General features: G+C 41.9%; 1 protein-coding gene across 3 annotated transcripts in view; it reads left to right on the forward strand.

The window, feature by feature from the left end:
• Positions 1–19,992, forward strand: part of LOC148041148 (nudix hydrolase 20, chloroplastic-like) — a 64,815-nt gene that overhangs the window by 38,416 nt on the left and 6,407 nt on the right. The window contains exons 3-5 of one of the 3 annotated variants that reach the window (XM_087677045.1): positions 5,358–5,561; positions 19,125–19,205; positions 19,308–19,436. In XM_087677045.1, coding sequence (XP_087533171.1) covers positions 5,364–5,561; positions 19,125–19,205; positions 19,308–19,436 — 408 coding nt within the window. In that variant the 5' untranslated portion in view covers positions 5,358–5,363. Of the gene's footprint in view, positions 1–5,347; positions 5,562–19,124; positions 19,206–19,307; positions 19,437–19,992 lie in introns of all 3 variants that reach the window. The other 2 variants (XM_087677038.1, XM_087677042.1) reach the window with 2 other exon arrangements.

Genomic DNA, 19,992 nt, shown 5'->3' on the forward strand with positions numbered 1-19,992 from the left:
CAGTAATTCTCAGCCATTGGTAGCAGAGTACAGCCAAATTTGGTGGACAACAGAGAGTTTATTGCTGTAAACCCTAAATTACAGCAGTAATTAGGGTTTAGCAGCCACCTTGGGACCCGTGCCATCAATCAAAGGCATTGTACACTGAAATCAGCACCGGAAATTCGTGGAATTGTGAGGATTTCAGATGCCAGGCTATCTATTGTGAACTTGGGGTAGCATTTGACGAGTTCGGGTTCCATTAGAGCAAGTACTGGGTGAAAATCAAGGGGCAATTTGTCCGAATGCTTTGCTGATTATTGGAACAGTGAGAGGCTTTTGAATCAGCCAACGAGATCGTGAAATCTCGGCTTGTAATTTATCCATTAGCAATTGAAATTAAAGAAATACCGAAAGGGGCGCCAGTTTTGGGGCCAACAGGGTGTCCACTGTCCAAGTTTATGAAGGTAAAGTGAGCATTTCAGTTTATGTTCATTTGCTGATTGCTGTAATTAAGTGCTTAATCAAGTTAAACCACCCTATCCGAGAAGGAAGGCTGGTTTCAAAAATACCTGTGCATACTTGTTCTCACTTTGAGAAGAAGAGGAATCCAAGCCAAGGTTCTTCTTCTCAATTATCATAATAGAAATCAAGTTTGCAAAATTAGGGATATCATTCCTTGTATTCATAGATGACTTGAAGCTCTTGTACTCATCTGCAACTCTATCTGAGGATGCATGCACAACATCATCATCAATAACTACCACAATGATAGATTTAAGAGCTTCCACAATACTCTTGATCTTCAAGGCATAATCATTAATGAACAGGTTCCCTCTTTTCACTTGGTTTAGCTTTGACTTTAGCTGTGGCTTTCTAGTCTTTGTGTTTACTTCGAATAGCCTTGCCAGATTCTTCCATGCAATAGTAGGGGTATCAAATTCCTGCAAATTGCCCATCATGCTATTTGTGAGATTGACAGATAGTCAATACATGAATTTACTATGTGTCTGCTCCCAATCTTTCTAAGCCTTTATGTATTTTGTAATAGCATTTCGTACATGAACTTTAGGTGCTACTACCATGTCTTCTTCAGTGTAATTCCGAACTTTCATGTAGGATAATTGTTCTTATCAAGCTTCGCTAACAATCTGGTTAAAGTTGTTAGACATTTTGACAAAATAGACAACCTTGCAAAAAACTGCAATCTGCAAGCAAGTTAATATCATGTGTACCACAACTAAATACATAGCCTTTTTCATTGACTATACAACAATAACTGCAATTTGCAATCTGTTTGTAGATGCCTTTTGTATTTGCAACCCAACAAACACCTGAAACCTTATAGACTTGAAATTTGTAGCTTGTGCACCTGTAAATGGCTAATACTGCCAAAATTGCAATATACTCGAAAATTGTTGTCGGACTATTTGCAGGTCCAAAATGGAGGCCAAAATGACCTCAGATGCCAAAAATCATACTTGGAAAGCCCTAAAGGACTAAGTTTCAATATAGACACTATTCTTCTAGCTTATTAGGTTTCATTGTAATTAGAGACTATAGCCCTGGCAGCCTCAGGAGCCTTCTACGGCAATAACCCAAGGCAAATTAAGCAAGGTGGAAGAGCTTTTTACCTGTTGCTTGCTTGCTTCCTTTCGTGCTCCAATGCCTTCACCTCAGCCTTTAATTGGGCTCTGCACAGCCGTGGGATGGCTCTAATATCATGAAAATAGACAAGAGGAAAGAGAGGTGAAGAGACCAAGAGCACACATACAAAAGCAATGGAGACTTGAGCACACAAAGAGATAGGGCTGAAATATTCTTTTTTTTCTTTCTTATTCTTCCACATAAAAGAACTAAGTCTATAATATGATAAAAGATTAATATGAAAGTACCACACATATGTACACGCAGTCACTAAGTGTGAACCTACTAAGGAAATAAGAGGTGACACAATAAATGTGCCATAACCAAGGGTGGACTACATGGGCATAATCCAGTTGTAGAATCATTGGCGTATCCTCATGTCGGTCACCTAATATGCCAGTGAGTAATATCTTGCCACATCACCAAGGCACATAGTGGATTCTAGCTCATGTAGAGCTCGATATCTCAACATAAGGCCCCATGATTGGGAGACACCACCTCCTCACTTGCCCTTGAAATGCCTTTGTATTGCTTCAATGGCAGGTATATTTGATGATATTTTGGGTGGATATTGTCGAGATTGCTAGAGCATGATGTGGCCTCCTCTCCCAATTTGGAGATGTGAATGAGGAGGTAGGTGACAAATGAGGTTTGGATCTTGGGGTAGTATTTGCATTGCCTCTTGCAAGTGTTGTATTTCTCCTTCACTTGCTCAAAGTAGGCACAATGCAAGCGAAAGACCTCATGAAGAGGAGGTGCCATTGATCATTGGGTGTATGGAGAGAGAGAGAGAGCGAGAAAGAGAGAGAGAGAGAAGGGGGAGGGGAGGGATGAGGGAGAGCTTGAGAGGGTGAAGACTTAAGAAGGTGGAGGGTGGAGTGATTGAGGGAGTAGAAAGGGTAGAGAGGTCGAGGGAGTAGAACTTAGTGGAGGGATAGAGATGTTGAGAGAGTAGAGAGAGCTTGAGGGAGTAGGAAAGGTGGAGAGATAGCTTGAAGGAGCTTGAGATGGCAAGAGTGCTTGAGTGAGTAGAGAGTGCTTGAAGAATGAAGGAGATGGGGGAGAGGAAGAGATTTTAATAGAGAGGGAAAGTGTTTTAGGGTTTAGAGTTGGTGAGGAAGGAAAAGGGGGAAGGAGAGGATAAGAGAGAATGAGTGTATGTACTATGGGCAATAGCTATGCGCCATGGGCCCATCATGATTCATCCATGGGCATTGGGTAGGTTGTGCATTTAGAGAGAGAGAGAGAGAGAGAGAGAGAGAGAGAGAGAGAGAGAGAGAGAGACTCTAATCAGGAGGTGGTATTGATTCCATTGGACCTGGAAAAGGCTTTTGATTATTTAGACTGGTCTTTCATTGCAGAACTTATATCTACTATGGGCTTTGGTACTCGGATGTCTCGTTTGATCTACACCATTAGTGCTGCGGCTTCTTCGTGAGTTATGCTGAATGGTGGTGTTACCGAGCCATTTGTCCTTGCACGCTCTGTGAGACAGGGTTGCCATTTGAGTCCTCTCTTTTTTGCCCTTGCGACTCATGTGGTTCTTTCAATGTTATCTGATATGGCAGCTTCTACTCAGTTGGCTGGATTGTCTCTTCCTTTTGGACAGCACTTCATTAGTCAATCCTTGGCTGATGACAGCTTTATGATTTTGCGTGCGGACAAGGATAATCTTCGCAAAGCATTAGATGTTTGGACTCTCTTTGGTCATGCTTCTGGTCTTCATATCAATGCTTTGAAATCAGCCATTCTCAGTTGCACGGAGTCAGTTTGCAGTCATTGGACTGGCAGGGAATGGTTGTTCCCCGTGGTTCCATTGTCAGGCATCTTGGGTACCCTTTGGGTGTTGATGTTCGGCCAAAGCAACTACTAGAGTGGGTTTCACAGAAACTGGCAGCTAAGTTTCTGTATTGGAAGTCACAGGCTTGGCCCTTCCATGTTCGCCTCAAAGTGGCTCAGACAATTATGTTGCCAATGCTCACATATTTCTTGCCATTGCTGCCTTGGACTACTACTACATTGAATGCTCTTACTCAGTACATTCGTTTCATGTTATGGAAGAAGGACTCGTTGCATGCAGGCATTTTATGGATTTCTTGGTCGCATGCATGTACCCCCAAACGTATGGGTGGTGGGGCTATTTTGGATGCCGAAACTCATATGTTGGCACTCCGTTGGTCTCTTTTTTGTGCCATGTGCTTGGATCATCACCCGTGGGTCTTTATAGCCCGTTATTTTCTTGAGGATCACGGGCTTGTGCATGGTAATACCCAAATTCGGAGCTCCTGGTGGCATGTTCTTAATGCAGACTCTCGGTTTTCTAGTCCTTCATCATCCCTGCTTGCTCATTTGGTATGTTCCTGGAAATTGGTTCTCCAGAAGGCTCAGTGGCATCCAGCGGAGGACCTCTTAGCTACTAACTCTTTTCAACTAGAATTGTTGGCAGCCTCGCGATTACTTTCTTGGGAAGGCAAACATGAGCTCAGACCAAAATTTAACCGCATGGCACGTTTGGGCTTGACCTCAGTTGCAGATGCCACCCTTGCCAGTCGCAATGTGTTGATATCATTTCGTACAGCCAGGAGGCTTTCAGGATCCCTCGTGGATACCGTGATTTATGGGGACAGCTTTTGATGGTGCTCCAGAGCAGACAACCCTTTCTTGCCCTTGCTTCGGATTGTCCCTGGCAGGACTGGAACCTTGCAGACCGGTGCTGAATTTGGAAAAAGCCTCAGCTAACCAGGTGTATCATCTTCTAATTAAAGATCATCAATGGCTAGTTACTAAAGCTAATACTATATGGGGATTGCGTAAATCTCAATCATGGTGGAAGGTAACTGTGATGGACGGCTGGTTGAACAAGACACCTTTCAAATGCAAGGTCTTTCTTTGGAGGGTGATGATTGGTGGTCTTCCTCTTGCTTCAGCCCTTTCCAAGTGTCAAATCTCCAACGGCAATTGTTTCTTTTGCACCACCAGTGTGGAATCGGCCCGTCATTGATTTATTTCTTGCCCTCTCGCTAAGAAAATTTGGTCACTCTTGTCAGCGGTTTGGCGAGCAGTGGTTGGTTTCTCGCTGAGCCCTTTTGATTGGGTTTTGGCGCGGCCCAAATACCCCACACCGGCACAGTCGCATATGAAGATCTTGTTTTACTTTCTTAGATATTGGGGCTGTTGGCACAATTGGACTATTCGGAATGCTTTTCTTTTTGATTCAGCCTCTAATGTTCAAGGACACATTGCTAGGCTTAAAGGTCTCTTGCATTGGCAGATAGATCTCATTCGGCACTCTGACTTACTCCCTCGGGAGGACTTACTTTCCTGGCATATGGCAATTTCCTCTGCGTCTTTGCCATGACTTTTGTAACTCTTTTGTCGTTTAGTACTTTATAAATATAACATCCATTACGGGAAAAAAGAGAGAGAGAGAGAGAGAGAGAGAGAGAGAGAGAGAGATCTTTTATGTATTATATGGATGGGCCGTATGCACACAAGAGAGAGAGAGAGGTTTGGGGAAAGAGAGATCTTTGGGCCGTATGCATAGGGGGGAGAGAGAGAGAGAGAGAGAGAGAGAGAGAGAGAGAGAGAGAGAGAGAGAGAGAGAGCAGAACTGTTTTAGGGTTTCGTTTTCATTTGTGATGCTGTTTTAGGGAGAGATAGATCTTATGTATTCTATATGGATGGGTATATGCATGGGACTAGAGCTAATTTGAACTTACAGTTTTTTGCAGCATTTGATGGATTTCCCAAAGGTTTTTGTGATTGTAAGGGCAAATTCTGTTCATGAAAATTTTGTTGACATGATCGAGCATTCTATAGACAGCTTTGTCACTCTACATCATGATCTGAAATCGAGAAGTGAAAGGACAAAGTCTGTTAATGAAGCCCTTAAGGTGTTGAGTGAGAAAGGTTTAATTCCTGGCTGGCGAAATGAGGTTTGATAGAATTTGCTTTCTTCAATAAAAATCTGCAATCTTCTTTTGTTTCATTTTGAATGTGTGTGGGTGCAATTGTGAAAGTGACAATACCAAATGTTAACAGGTAGAATTAAACGTGTTGGATGTATGTTGTATGATGCAATCTATTTTTGGTAGACTGTAAATCTTGTCTATGTATGATTCTGCATTCTTAGGTGTGTGTGCATGTCTGCTTTCCTTGGGAAAATTTCAATGTTTAAGGATTGGAAGGCATCCTTGTATCACGTGGAAGGGTAGGTGCTTGCTGACCATAACTGCTTTACAGGCTACAAAAGGGTTAACTCATGTACTGAATTACACGAACTTTATCACAAAGCACAACCAGATATAACATATAATGTGTAAATTCTAGGCTTGTGGTTCTCAATATTTCTAAGCACCAATAATCATAACACAATTTCCAACATTAAGAGATACTGTACTTCCATGTGTAATCTATCCTATTCTTCACCTTTAGGCTCTGGCACCTCATGCAATAGATCAAGATGGCCATCAAGTGAAGTCAAAGTTAATCTTTAAGATCATGCATAAGGATGGGCTGTTCTTTAGCACTATGACCAAAGGCAACTTGATTTTTGAGGAGAGTATGGAGGCTAGGGATGCTATGATGTGGATTCTATTGGTCTTGTCACCTAATTTCTCCACACTGTGCTCTATGCCAAATTCCACTTCCTTCCCAAGATCTTTGATTCGTACTCTTAAGCCCTTGATGAAGTTTTCATCTTTTGCAAACTGAGTTAGCATTCAAGCTTCCATGCATTCCGTAAGTACACACTCAACTGTTTTTGTTGGGCCTTTGTTAAGTGGGTTTATGTTACCACAACTAGCTCTCCTTTAGTTCGTTGCTTAAATACTCATTTTCCTATGACTTCTTGCAATCCTCACTAGGGAATTTCAAGGTAGACTCATCTTTGGCTAGCTTGGCCTTCTCCACCTAGGGTTTTGATATTCTTCCAGAGGCTAGTACTTTCTACCTCCTTAACTCTTTGATGGTTTTGATGGTTGGACCAGCTGTTTTTGAACTAAATTTTCTGAAGGCAAAGAATGTTATTTGTTGACCTGCCCCACAAGGCCTTAGTGGTATTGTGATGTTTTTATTCTCTTAGAACAGAAAATAGAAAAGTCCATTCTAAATGAAAGATGGAAAGAAAATGTATTGGTTACAATTTGGAATGTAATAAGTGGTGGTGAGACTATCCTGTATTCACATGGGACAGGAAATGGAATGGGGAATGGGGACGAGGGGCGGGTATGAATTTCCATCCCTTGTGACTATATATGGATCGTGACCAGAAATGGGAATGGGCAACTGGGACAGGGGATCTTGTTAGTAGTCACGTGTTTCAGATTTGGTCATCCTGTGCTTGTGAGCCTTGGTCAGAGTTAGATGAGGACATATGGAGCTCTGTGTTGGGTGTAAAGGCCCTTTATGCTCTCCCGTGTATATATTACTTCACACATATGAACTCACCCTAGCGGGTGTAAGTATACCGTACCCTAAGTATAAATACATTCTTTTATTTTGTGTGTACCACACTGGTACACGCCTATCCATCAACTCACTCTCACACTCTCACTGTTCAACACTGTTCAGCACCTCGATTAATGTGCGTGCTCTCTCTGCTTCCGCTCGTACTCATCAAACCGGTATCAGAGCACAACGGTAGAAGCCAGCAGTCACTGCAGACATTGTAGTCGTCATCATTGGGACCAACGGATCAGACGGGCTGTTGAGGAGCAGGCAATAATCACAGTTGACGGGAAGCAGTAGCAAGCGACAACTTTGTGACAGGCGAACGTAGTAGGCGACACGACAGGCCAGGCTGCGGGTGACAGATCATTGGGGCAATAGGCACACGCAACCTGCATGCGACTAGGACCAGGTCGACGGGACAAGTGGGTGCCAGGTCAGGGCGAGGCAGACTGCTCGCAGTGGGCGATGAGCACTGTGGGGCTCCAGGTCAGCATGACAGTCGCGACGGACTGCTCGTGACGGTGCGATAGGTGCCGGCGGGGTCTCAGATCACGCGACGGACTGACAAGGCTGGACGAGTAGGTCAACGGCCCCCCTTTTTTTTGATAAATCAGAAAATTTTCAGTCTTTCTTATTTCCTGCTCTTTTGGGTGTTCATGCGTGTAAGCACAGAACACAAATCTGTGCAAATTTGCTTCCCGAAATTTTGGGCTTTTGCAGAATTCGTGAAATTTCTGCAACATTTGCCCGTACTTGATGCTTGGGAAGATGTATTAATGCAATTGGAGCAGATTCATTGCAAAAATTTTGGGGCTTTTCACATTGGTGATGTATTTTAAGTTGATTTGAGACTGGATAGTGAAATTTGCAGTAGATTCACCATTGAGTGAAAGTTTTTTGAGCTTTGGATGCTTTAAATGTTGAAATAGGGCAGCTTCTCTTGGTATATGTATTGCTGAATACTTGTTATGAATGTGGTCGCAAAGGGCATAAAAAGCTCGATTGCAAGTATTTAAAAAACGAAAGCAAGCTAATGCAAAAGGAAAAAAGAATGACAAGGATGGTAGCTCTACCCCTAAAGAGATAGAAAAAGCAAATGTGGTATCTAGTGTTGTTATTGAGGAAAGCTTGGTCACTACAGTTTGTAGTCTCCTCGTACACTGTTTATGAGGTTTCCAGTTGTTATATGCCTACAACCTTTGTATTTTGTCTGCCTTGTTTATTCAGCTTTCGGTGTTCAGGAATCTCAACATTCTTCTCTCTCTCTCTCTCTCTCTCTCTCCCCGGGTGTTCAACATGTATGATCAGTCTGTGTATATGCTTCCACATCACTACACTCTAACATGGTATTAGAGCAGTGTTAGGGATTGATCAAGTGGGAATAGACCTGAAGAGGAGGATTCGGTGTGACACAAAGGCTGTGTTTTCAGCGTATGAGTGCAAGTTGAAGGGCGGCACATCAACACAGCTAGAGCAGGTGGAGACGTGTGTAGAGAGTTGATTGCTATATGTTTGTGCAGAAGCAACTGTTGTTAGTGTGAAAAAGGCTGTGCTTTGAGCCTTATGGAGCACATTTGATTACTCGGAGTCCTTAGGAGGTGTTTGGTGCTCTATCTTCGTTTGCGTTTTTTCATTTGGAGGTGGTCGAGGTACCTTTGACATTTGAATTGGCATCAATGGCCCTTGAAGCTTGAGAGTGGATTGTGGATCATGGCGCTTCTCGCTACATGACTCTGTCCAAGAAAGGCATTGCTTGTGTCATGAGGACATGTATTTTTGAAACCTCACTTAACATGTGGATTAATTTTTAATCACATGATTAAGTAAATGTTGCACATGTGAGGTGCAATTGGGGTTAAAGTAAATTTACGAGCCCGAGACCTGAGGAAATCACGAGATGTCAAAGGCGAAAGTTGCTATAAGTTATGCCGCATAGGTACTTGGTGGTATTTGGTGTTGGTTGTTGGCCTAGCTCATTCATTTGGCCATAAGTGTCAGTTGGTTACACTAGAGACATGGCGTTTAATGGTACCTAACGCCAATGTGATGGTTAAAGATGGTATAGAGACACTCGGGAGTGGAAAATACCTAGCCAATGTAATTATTGGCCAGTCAGATTATTTTTCAGGGCACCAAAATAATTATTAGATTAATTTTCAGTATTTAAAGGTTAAAAATTAATATTTAATTATGGAAAATTTTAGAAAAACCATTTGGGAAGGCTGCCACTTGTTATAAATGCCCATGCAAGACTAAAAAATGTCTTTAGAGGTTGGAGATAGGCATTTTTATAAATTTAGTCTACAAGAGAGAGGGAGGTGAGGCTGCTGGTCTGATTTGCAGCCATTGGAGGACCTTCTGAGGGTGCCAAGGGCAAGAGAAGACCAATCAATAGCAGGTGATAGCATCTACAGGCTGTTGAGACAGGGAAACAGTAGTAAATGACTGATTTTCTTCAGTTCTTTGCATCTACAAGCTGTTGTGGGAGGACAACAGTTGCATTTGACTGCTTTTCAATCATTTTTCGCGACAAAACCCTAATTTTTCTCTCTCTACAGTTTTCTCTCTCATCTCCCAGTCATTTCATAGCCTTGCTCCGAAGATCTTAGCATTTGGACCCTTGGAGGCTGAGAAATGGCAAATTTCTCTACTGTAAATCCTAATAAATAGCAGAAATCAAGGTTTAGTAGCAGCCTCGGAAACTGTGCCAAAAATTGGAAGCTCCAAGACTTGGATTTTTTAGGGTTGAAGCCTGAAGGTGAATTTCAGCTAAATTCAGGTGGAGGACTAGCCAACCATTGAATTTGGGGCATTTCCATCGTCTATGAAGTGGGTGAAGGCCAATTAAGTGCTCGAATCAAGGGGAAAATCAGATTGAAGACTAACTAGTCACTTTGGACAACAAGGGGAGTTTGGATTGCGAAGGGGATTTGGACAATCTCATTGTAAATCAACTTTTTCTTCAATAAAGCTAAAGAAATACCGAAAGGGGCGTCAATTTTGGGGCCAATCGGGTGTGCATTGTCCAAGATCAGTAGGTAAATTTGTATTTTCAGATTTGCATTTATTGTTTGATGCTGTAATTAAGTTGTAATCAGGGATTTACCACCCATCCACGGAAGGAAGGCTGGCTACATGGTTCCATTGCCGGGATACCATCAAATCCTTTGAATTGGTGGACCTGTGGTACTTGATTGCAACTTGGGACTATTTGCATTATTGCTGAAATTGTTCTCAGCAGTGAATGACAACAAGCATGTCTTCACATGGTGATACGGGATCAAGTGGAGAGGATACATCACTCCCTGGTCAATCATGTGGTGAAGGGGGAAACACAATGATTGATGTTGGGCATGGTTCTCAGCATGGACAGCATGCTGAAAATGTGGGAAATCTGCCAAATGTTGGCACTTCAATGCATAAAGAGGCTGATGACTAGCAAGGGGTTGAAGAATTTGATGATAGCTTCAAGGATCGAATGCATACAGCAGCAAATATTTTTACTGAATTGGCAAAGGATCCCTACTTTACTTGATTCTTGAATGCCCCAAAGAAGGACAGCAAAGGCAAAGAGAAGAAGACACCTTCTATTGCTTCGGGACAGCCACAAGAACTGAAGGAAATGCCTAAGTCTTCTTTAGAAGAGCCCAAAATGCCTGATGAGCACAAACAATTGGTATCCATGGGGCAGCAAGTGCAAATGCATGGCGAACTTGGTAGTGCCAATCCATGGGAACATGGGTAGCAAGGCAATTATGCACATGCAAGCAAGGGACGGCAAGGATACTTTGGTGGTGGTACCATTTTTCATGGTTTGATTGGATAGGCACCGCATATGGGAATGTATGGCACAAATCCCTATGGTATACAGCAGCCAATGCATGGCTTATGACACCCAATGTATCCGGATAATGCAAGTGGAATGCCTAATTCCATGTATGGCAGGATAGGCATGATGCTTGGGGCACAAAGCGGGCCATATGGCTATGTATCGGCACCCCTAGGGACTGTTGAAGCACAAGGATTTGGTGCTGGTCATGTAGGTGCTTGAGATAGTGCTGGTTTTTATGCAAATACAGCCAATGCACCCTTTTAGCAGCAACCCATTTATGATAACTTGACTTGCATAGATCCGCCGAAGGACTATAATGAAGGTGGCAAAAGTGTGAAGTTTGAGCCTTTTAGTGGTGCACAAGATAGGCTGAAAGCACTTGTTTTTATTCAACAGTTTGATGCAGCCCATTCTGGAGGCAACTTCACAGAGGCGTCTAAGATACGCAAGGCAGCCACATTTTGGAAGGGAAATACATTGCAGTGGTGGTTTACACTTCTTATTCAAGGGAAGTCACCTACCACTTAGGTCTAGTTTAAGCAAATGTTTGCTTCAAATTGGTTGACAAGTACCTTTGAAGTAGACATTATGATAGCTTGGAATCAGTTGAATTCCAAAGACTGCAAGAACTTGGATCAGTATAATAAGAAGTTTTGGGATGCATTGCTGCCAGTTACTTCTTCTCGCACAGTACCCCTCCGTGAGCAGGTGGAGAAGTATATTTGTGGTTTGCCAAAGGGTATTCGGGATTTTTTGCATTAAGTCCACTGTTTCCAGCATGTCTCAGCTTATAGAAACTACTACTATAGCTGACACATTACTGTGTGGAGAGGATGTAGGATTCCGCGATGATGATGCCAAGTCACATGTCAAAGAGGCAAAGGCTGAGAAAAAGGGTAAATCTGAAAATAAAGCTGAAAATGGCAGATCTGAAAATAGGATGGAAAAGAGGAACAGATCGCAAAGAAAGAGTGGGAAAAGTGATGCACGACATAAGGAGCTGATGGCTGGAAATAAATGCTATATTTGTGAATAGGAAGGGCATATGGCACATAGCTGTCCTAATAAACAGCAAGCTGAAAAGGATGATAATAAGGGAAAGAAAGGCAAAAGCACTACTGGTTTATTAGTGCTTGATGTAGTGGCAGATCAACCTAATCAAGATAGTACTGAACTTTGAAGGATAAGGGACAAAATCAAAGATCAGCATGCATTGATTTTCTTGATCCAAGGGGATGGTCAAATTTCATCTCTCTTGATATGGCAGCCCGCTTGTGGTTAGTTGGTTCATGGCTTGCCAGATGTTGGGGTGAGCCATATCCCTCATGTGCCTTGCATCAAAGGCAAATAATAGCGCGATGCCATTGCAAACATGGCTTCTTGTTGGGCCACAACTCGCATGGAGCTTGTGTCTATAGATTTGTGTGGACCGATGGGGCAAGAGTCTCTTAAGGGGAGCAATTCATGCAATTGTGGATGATTTTAGCAAGATGAATTGGGCTTACTTTTTATAGGTCAAGTTAGAAGCCTTCTTACATTTTTGTGATTGGCTCATCTTTGAGGAAAATCATTTGGAGCAAAAGCTTAAGGCAATTAGGGTTGACAAAGGCGAAGAATTCACCTCCGAAGAAATGGCTTGCTTTTGTGCAAAGCGAGGGATTCATCAGGATTTTCCAAACACTAATGCTTTGTAGGATGGTGTTTTGAAGCAGAAGAATATAATCGTGATTGAGATGGTGAGGACTATGTTGGAGCATCAGAAGGTGCCCCAGATTCTATGGGCAAAGGTAGTAGCCACAATTGTCCATATCCTTAATTTATAATCCATGATAGCCATTCCCATCATGATTCTGTTTAAGGTATATTTTGTTAGCAGTATGATGCAGTTGGGGGCAAAGACGCATGTGCCTAGCCACCCACAAATTTACTCACTGTACATTGTACCTGCACCACTTGTACACTGTAGGTGGTGGTGCCCATCATTGTCACTTCATTTTTATTCTTTCAGTCACTATTGAATAAGGGAAGGCTGGTCACACATTGTGACTGTTGGAGTTTCCACATACATTGTCTCTCTCTCTTGCTCTCTTACTCCATATGTCATAGCTTTTACTTTGCTCTTGCTTTCGCTTATGTGCTTTCACTTGGACTCTACCTTTCAACTAGTATCGGAGCTTAGACTAGAGAAGCTTCATCGATCATTTGCTTTAGTCCATGAAGAAGCTTCAGCTCAAGGTTTCATGGTAGCTATTGTTTTTTTCTTCGGAGGTATGGATTAAGTCTTCCATTCTCTTGGCTTGCTTGAGCTTGCTTTGGGCTTGTTGAGGAGCTTCCCAATGCTTCGCTGAGCCTTGTTGAGTGCTTATTGAGTTGAGAAGTAGCCATTCTTGGTTCATGTATATACTTTCTTGGTTCATGTATATACTTTCTTGTATGCTATTGGATGCAGTTACCTTTGCTTGTGGGCTGATTTGATTTCGTATGCTTTGGATACCAGTTTTGTAAGTAGTTTATTAGTAATGTATACATGTATATTGGTTATATACAGAGCACCATTACTCTTTGCTCAGCCAGTTGTGCATTTGACTAATCTGTGCAGTTGCTCTTGAGATCTTCTATATGTATGATGTATATGCTTATGGGGTGTATGGTTTACTAACGCTTTGAGTTCGTGACAGTCTTTGGTATGGTAGTCTATGCTCAATCACTGCTAGTTGCATTCTTTGTGAAGGGGAGTGAGAGTACCCAGGTAGTTTGCGCAGAGAAAATGAGGTGTGTTCAGCACTAGAGAGTGTATAGAAAATGAGTCGAGCAAAATTTCACTTGTACATGAAAAGCCCCAAAATTTCCGAGGCAAATGCACAAAATGTTTGCAATTTCAGGGTCAAATGTCTTTGTTTTGCATGAATAACATCAAATTCAGGAAAAGCCCCAAATTTCAGGCACAAATTGGCAAACTGTGCTTGCATGAGTGGGCCCTTGTCAGTGGAGCAAGGGGCGTGTTCGTGGCAAAAATTGAAAAAAAAAAACGAAAATTGCCCGAAATGTGTCGAGTTAGCCCGTCATCAACTATTGATTGTTCAATGCCTTGCGCTTGATGCTGCTTGGTAAGAAACGTGATTCCTGTTACCTACTCGTGACTTGCACCTGCCTGCCGATGGTTGCTTGGTCATGCTTGCTTGCCGTTGGTCAAATGCTGGTGCCGCTAGTCAAACGTTGGTACTGCTTGGTCAGGCCAATTGCCACCTACCTATTGCCTCTACTGAAGACATTGTTGTCTGCATATAGAAGTGACAACTTGCAGGTCTCTTCGTGTGTGCATGCAAAATTTGACCCGTTCAGTCCTCGGGAAGTGCACACACTTGCCGAAGTTGTGATACCAGTCTGGCTTTGGTAGAGAAAGAGAAGATCCTTGCAGAGAGCAAAGCAGAAGCCGCCCAGGTAGCCTTTAATACCCAGCAAAAGGCCTTCCTAGATACACTGATGGACACCACCCGCCCAGACGAAGGAGAGTCATTGGAGGTGGTTAAGAAGAAACTCAGTATCGCACGCAGAGCTCTGCACGCAGGGCTGCACATGCCACCCCAACCTATGGAGGTTGAGTTGAGCTTGGATGATCAACGAAAGTACCTGTTACTGGCCGGCCTAACCCGCCAGGAAATTGATGCGATAGGGTTTGAAGAGGGAACACAACAAGGAGACCGGCAGGGGGATGAAGCTGAACTTCAATTCGATATGGGAAGGTTTAGAGAAGAGGTGATCTCACAACCCCCTCGCCGCATTCCCAAGAGCAACAACCGGTCGATACATCTGCGGAAAGACAAGCCACGCTCAGGGAAAGAAGAAAAAAATTAGTAGAAGAAACCTGATGCCGAAATGAGTTGCCTCCTCTCTCGCACACGCCGGTAGCTCCACGATCCTAGATGCTAGCTCAAGCATCCTCAAGCCTCCTCCATCTCCAAGCTCCATCCACCATAGCCGCGCGCGCAAGAAAAGAGAATAGAAGAGAAGAAGAGAAGAGGAGATGGTGAAGAGCTTCACCCTCTTGATCCCTCACTCCCACACACTCACTCTCTCACACTCTCACACTCCCTCTCTCAAGAGCACACACAAGCAAGGAGAAGAGAAGAAGAGAAGAAGAAGATAACTCTTGTTAGCCACACACCAAAGAATGAGCTCTCATTCACTTTTTGGATTTTATATACAAAACCCTAAATTCTCATGGGCACCCATCCCTTTTTTACATGACCGGCCGTTATGGCAAGGTCCTTTCTCTATTTCCCTCTTCTAGCCTTATGCCTCTAGCCTACACCCGTCTAATATTTTATAATTGGCACAGGAGGGAGCCTGACGCTCTTTTACAAGAGTTTTTAAAGCTTTTTTGAGGCGCCTTTCATTTAAAATTGCGCTTTTTGCCCCAGCTTAGCTTTAGAGGCCGCCTGCATGTCTTTGCTCTTTTTTCATCTTTTTTCCACTTTTTCCTTTCTTTTTCCGCCATCTTTCTCCGCCATCTCGACTTGGGTTAACATTGAGTCATCAGAGGCAAAGATATTGGAAAATCTTTGTTGTAAATCCTTAATTATGGCAGAAATTAGGATTTAACAGCCACCTCAGAATGCGTGCTTGGAATTGAGGGCCTAGGACTTGAATTCCAATAGCTGAAATTATAGAATTTCAAGGAGATTCAAGAGGCTAGCCAACCAATGTCAATTTGGGGCTAAATTTGTCTCGCAAGGAGTAGGGTGAATGACGATTCCCTAAGCAAACCAAGGGGCAAATTGGTTTGAAAGCATGGTTGTTAGTTTTGACAGCAAGAGACAATTGGATTAGCGGAGGAGATTAGAGAATCTCAGTTGTACTTCATTCATTTGTAATAAAAGCTAAAGAAATACCGCAACAAGCATTAGTTTTGGGACCAACAGGCTGTCCACTGTCCAAGATTATAGTAGTAAAGTGTACATTTCAATTTATGTGAATTAATTACTTGCTATAATTAGTGTTAAATGAGGTTAGTACCACCCTATCCAAAGAAATGTTGGTTTCGTTGTGATTGTTTCACCGAATCACAACGTCTAAGGTCTTGCTCAATTTGTAGGCGATACCACAGTCAATTGTACCCTTCAAGTACTTTATCATTCGCATGCTTGCTCTCCAATGGCTCTCTTGGGGCACATTTAAGAACCTACTTAGGACTCCAACTACATAACTAAGATTTGGCTATGTATTGCATAGGAAGATAAGACTTTCTAAAGCTTTCAATATTTGCTAATGTCTATAGGTGGTGATGTATCTACAGATGAGAGTTTTGAATCTACTTCCATTGGTGAAACCACTATCTTATAATCAGTCATCCCAAATGCCTTTAGAATCTCCTCAAAATCCTTTGTTGAGAAATGAAGATTTTGCCAAGTTCTTGAGACACTTCAATACCCAAGCATAAACGCATAAGCCCCAAGTTTGTCATTTCAAATTTAGAGCTTAGCATTCCCTACCCTTTTGAAGCATATGCTGATGGTCTCTTGTGATGATCAAGTTATCTACATACAAAACAATGATTATATAATTGCCATCTTGTGTAATCATATATGAGTTAGCATCAGAAGCACTTCAGGGCCAAACTCAATGCTCTTAAAAAATTTATGTATCCTTTGATACTACATCCTTGAGGCTTGTTTCAACCCGTATAATGCCTTTCTAAGTTTGCAAACCTTATTTTTTGGACCTAACATCTCAAATCTTGGTGGTTGGGCCACATATACCTCCTCATTGAGGTTTCCATTCAAGCATGCAGAAGGCCCCTTTACTTGCATTATCTCAACCAACAAGGCCATATTGACAGTATGTTTAGAAGCCCTTCGTTGCTCCTCTATCTTCTTTGACCTTCAAAGTCCATCAGCAAGTGGCTCCTCCTCAACTTTAGGAGTTGGATTCTTCTCATTAAGAGCTGCTTTTGCCCACTTGGGAAGTGGCCTCCCTTGTAGTGCCAAAGTAGGTGGTGGTGGTTGAGGAACTTCATCGTTTGAGATATCCTCCTCCTCCTTTATAGAAACTTCAGTATTTGGTGTAGGCACAAGGTGGGTTACCTCGTCTTCGGATGATAATGTAGAGGACTCTTTCTCCTCCATTGCATGTGGTTGTTCCATAAACACCACATCACGGTTGGCAATTACCTTCTTAGCCTCACTGTCATACAGCTGGTAAGCTTTAAATTCCTGGCTGTACCCAAGAAAGATACATTTCTTGCTCTTGGCTTCTAGCTTGGTCCTTGTTTATGTGGAACATGGACATAACACTCACATCCAAATGTGCTAGAATGTGCAATAGGGGGTTTCTTACGAGAGTAGGCCTCTTGAGGTGTTTTTCTCTTTAGTGCCTTGGTGTAGCTGAGGTTGAGGATGTATACTGTTGTGTCGATTGATTCGCCTCCAAAAGAGTTTGGTAGTCAAATGAGAACCATTTTTTGAGAGCATAAGGTTCTTTGCTGTAGTAAGAACCATTTCTTTGTAGTAAGAGAAAATGAAGGAGGCTTTAAAAATGCCTCATAGGCTTCTTTTGGTAGCCAATTGAAAAAAAGCATCATAGAATCCCACAGTTTTTGCTGTGATCTAAGTCTATAGGTTTGGTATTTATTTTATTATATAAAACCATGCATGAAAAAACTGTGGTTCATAGGTCAGGCAAGTATTATTTAACAAATGCATGAACATAATACTAAGATGGGAAGGGGTGACCCCTCATCAAAAGAAGAATCTTACTTAGGTCTCGGGGTTGAAGATGGCGAGCAGTTCTGCTCAAAGTTCTCAACAAAATGCAAATAAACGAAAAGCTTGCTCGAGTTTCATCCAAGCCAAAGGCTTCCATAACAGACAGTAGAACCTCAAGAGAGTCCAAGAACATAGATCTCTGATGCTTAATTAAACTTTATAACAACTTTGTGGCTACAGGGAGGTTTTTTTCTGGGCAAGAAAGCAGCAATTTGATCCACAACTTTATGACAACTTTGCCTGTTATTTTCATTATTGATAAGGGTTTTTTTTGTTGGCAAGAAAGTAGCAACCTGATCCAAGACAGAGTCTTCTACAACACACAGACAGTAGAGCCTCAAAAGAGAGATTCACAATTCAGTCCTGGTTGTGAACTGGGCTCATTAAATATATGATTTTGGCCTTGTCTTTTGCATTCTTGCCTTAGCATTTGATGTCCTCCCGACTTTTGAATTTTGACTTAGCTTTAAAGTTTTTCATTTTGAAACAGGTTTTATCTACCCTACTTTTTGCCAAAAGAGCTGTAGGTTGATTAGTAGAAGACATGTAAATTCCAAAGAGACTATATAATGCCGTGCTCGGACCTTTTTTGCTCTTGTGATCTTGTTTTGACTAATAACACCCACAAGGGAGTTGTATGTCAGTCCGTTGTGACTAGTTTTGGTGTAAGTGTAAGCCTTTCGTATTAATCTCTCTGTATTTGGTTTTTATTGTAAATGTGTTTATGGATTCTATGGATGTTAGTTGTAGTTAAGTCATGAAATCAGTTATAAACAAAGTTTGTCTTGTGGCATTATCTTATCTTGATGAGATAACTTGATGCTGTGTGGTTGTAGTTCAAACTAAGTCTTGGGGGGTATTAACAATTTATATGGTTTCATTGTTAAAATACTGAGAATGCATGCTATGGAGGATCATTGATGAGCAAATAGACAATCATAATGAGGCAAAAGCATTGACAAGGAAGAACAACTAATATTATCCAAGCATAATGCAAGTACAACTGATTGATAATGACTAATGGAATGAGTGTGGGGATGAGTGCCTTTTATAGGCTTACAGTAGGTGGTATTGGTAGGTGGAGATAGGTGGAAAGGGACCATGGTATTCAACAACCGTGGTTTTAATAAACCGTGCATAAGTGACCTAGTCTAAGGCTTTATTTGCTGTATGTTTCTTTGCCTTGTTTGTCCCATACAAAGAGGCTATGGTGGATGTGATTGCACATTTTTCAACATTCATGATCATTTTAAAGAACTGTTTCATGTAAGCCTAGAGATGAGGTACTAGTGCTTCACACTTTTCCTTTATATAAGTGGTTGTCAGGACACTTTCTTGGATGTAGTGTTAGTTTGTTTATAAGCTTGGCTTATATCCTTTTTGATGAATATTGCATCATTTCCATCATGTTTGTGCTGTTTCGGTGATAAAAACTGGCTGTTGATCAACAGTTTTATCCAGTTGTTAAGAGCTTCGATGCCATCCCTTTTTTCTCCTTAGAAAGAGCGGCCGTTCCTTATTTTGGTACTAAGGTTAGTCTCTATTATGCTTATTTGTAGTATTGGAGCCTTCTCAAGTCATAGATACTTATGTTACCATTCAGCTCTCTCAGTTTATATCAACCTTTGCTGCAGGCATATGGGGTACACATTAATGCTTATGTCAACAAATCTGACGGAGAAATGTTTCTTTGGACTGCAAAGCGTAGTATGTCTAAACAAACATATCCAGGCATGCTTGACCACTTGGTAGCAGGTGGGCAGGTCATAAATCAACCCTTCATTATCTTAAGCTTTGAATGCAACAAACATCCATGAAGAATAAATTAATGCCACCTAGCTAAAGTTTCGGCATTAGTAGATTTGTGAAAATGAGGGAGAAGTGTTGGAATAGTGGTTCTGTGCAATCTCACAGTCACAGTGGCCAATCTTTAATATGCTGATAATAGTTGTTAGCTGAAGAAGAAAAGGTTAGCATCAATCATGGTTCTGTGTCTTACGGGAAACACAGTGTTAAGAGGGTAAAGTTCTGATGGAATAAGGCTAAGGGTATGGGCACTATAGTATAATTATGAATGCCCCTTGACATGGTAAAGACACAGTCTTGTGTCTTTCCATACTTTATTTGAAGGATCCAATCTAGAAAATATTGAAGACCCACTTTGAGGATTCTCAAGTAAGTAAAAGTGTTTCCATTACAGCACTGACAAACATTGCCAATTATCAAGAATATTAAAAGTCCTAACTCATGAAAGCTTTTGTATTGCTTTAGGTTAGGCTTAGATGTATGGGCATTTCAATGGAGTGTGATTATGCTGTG

The sequence above is a fragment of the Lygodium microphyllum genome, chromosome 1 (assembly GCF_053477565.2).
Source record: "Lygodium microphyllum isolate KBCC chromosome 1, Lygodium_microphyllum_v1.1.10, whole genome shotgun sequence".
In the NCBI taxonomy this organism is placed as follows: Eukaryota; Viridiplantae; Streptophyta; class Polypodiopsida; order Schizaeales; family Lygodiaceae; genus Lygodium; species Lygodium microphyllum.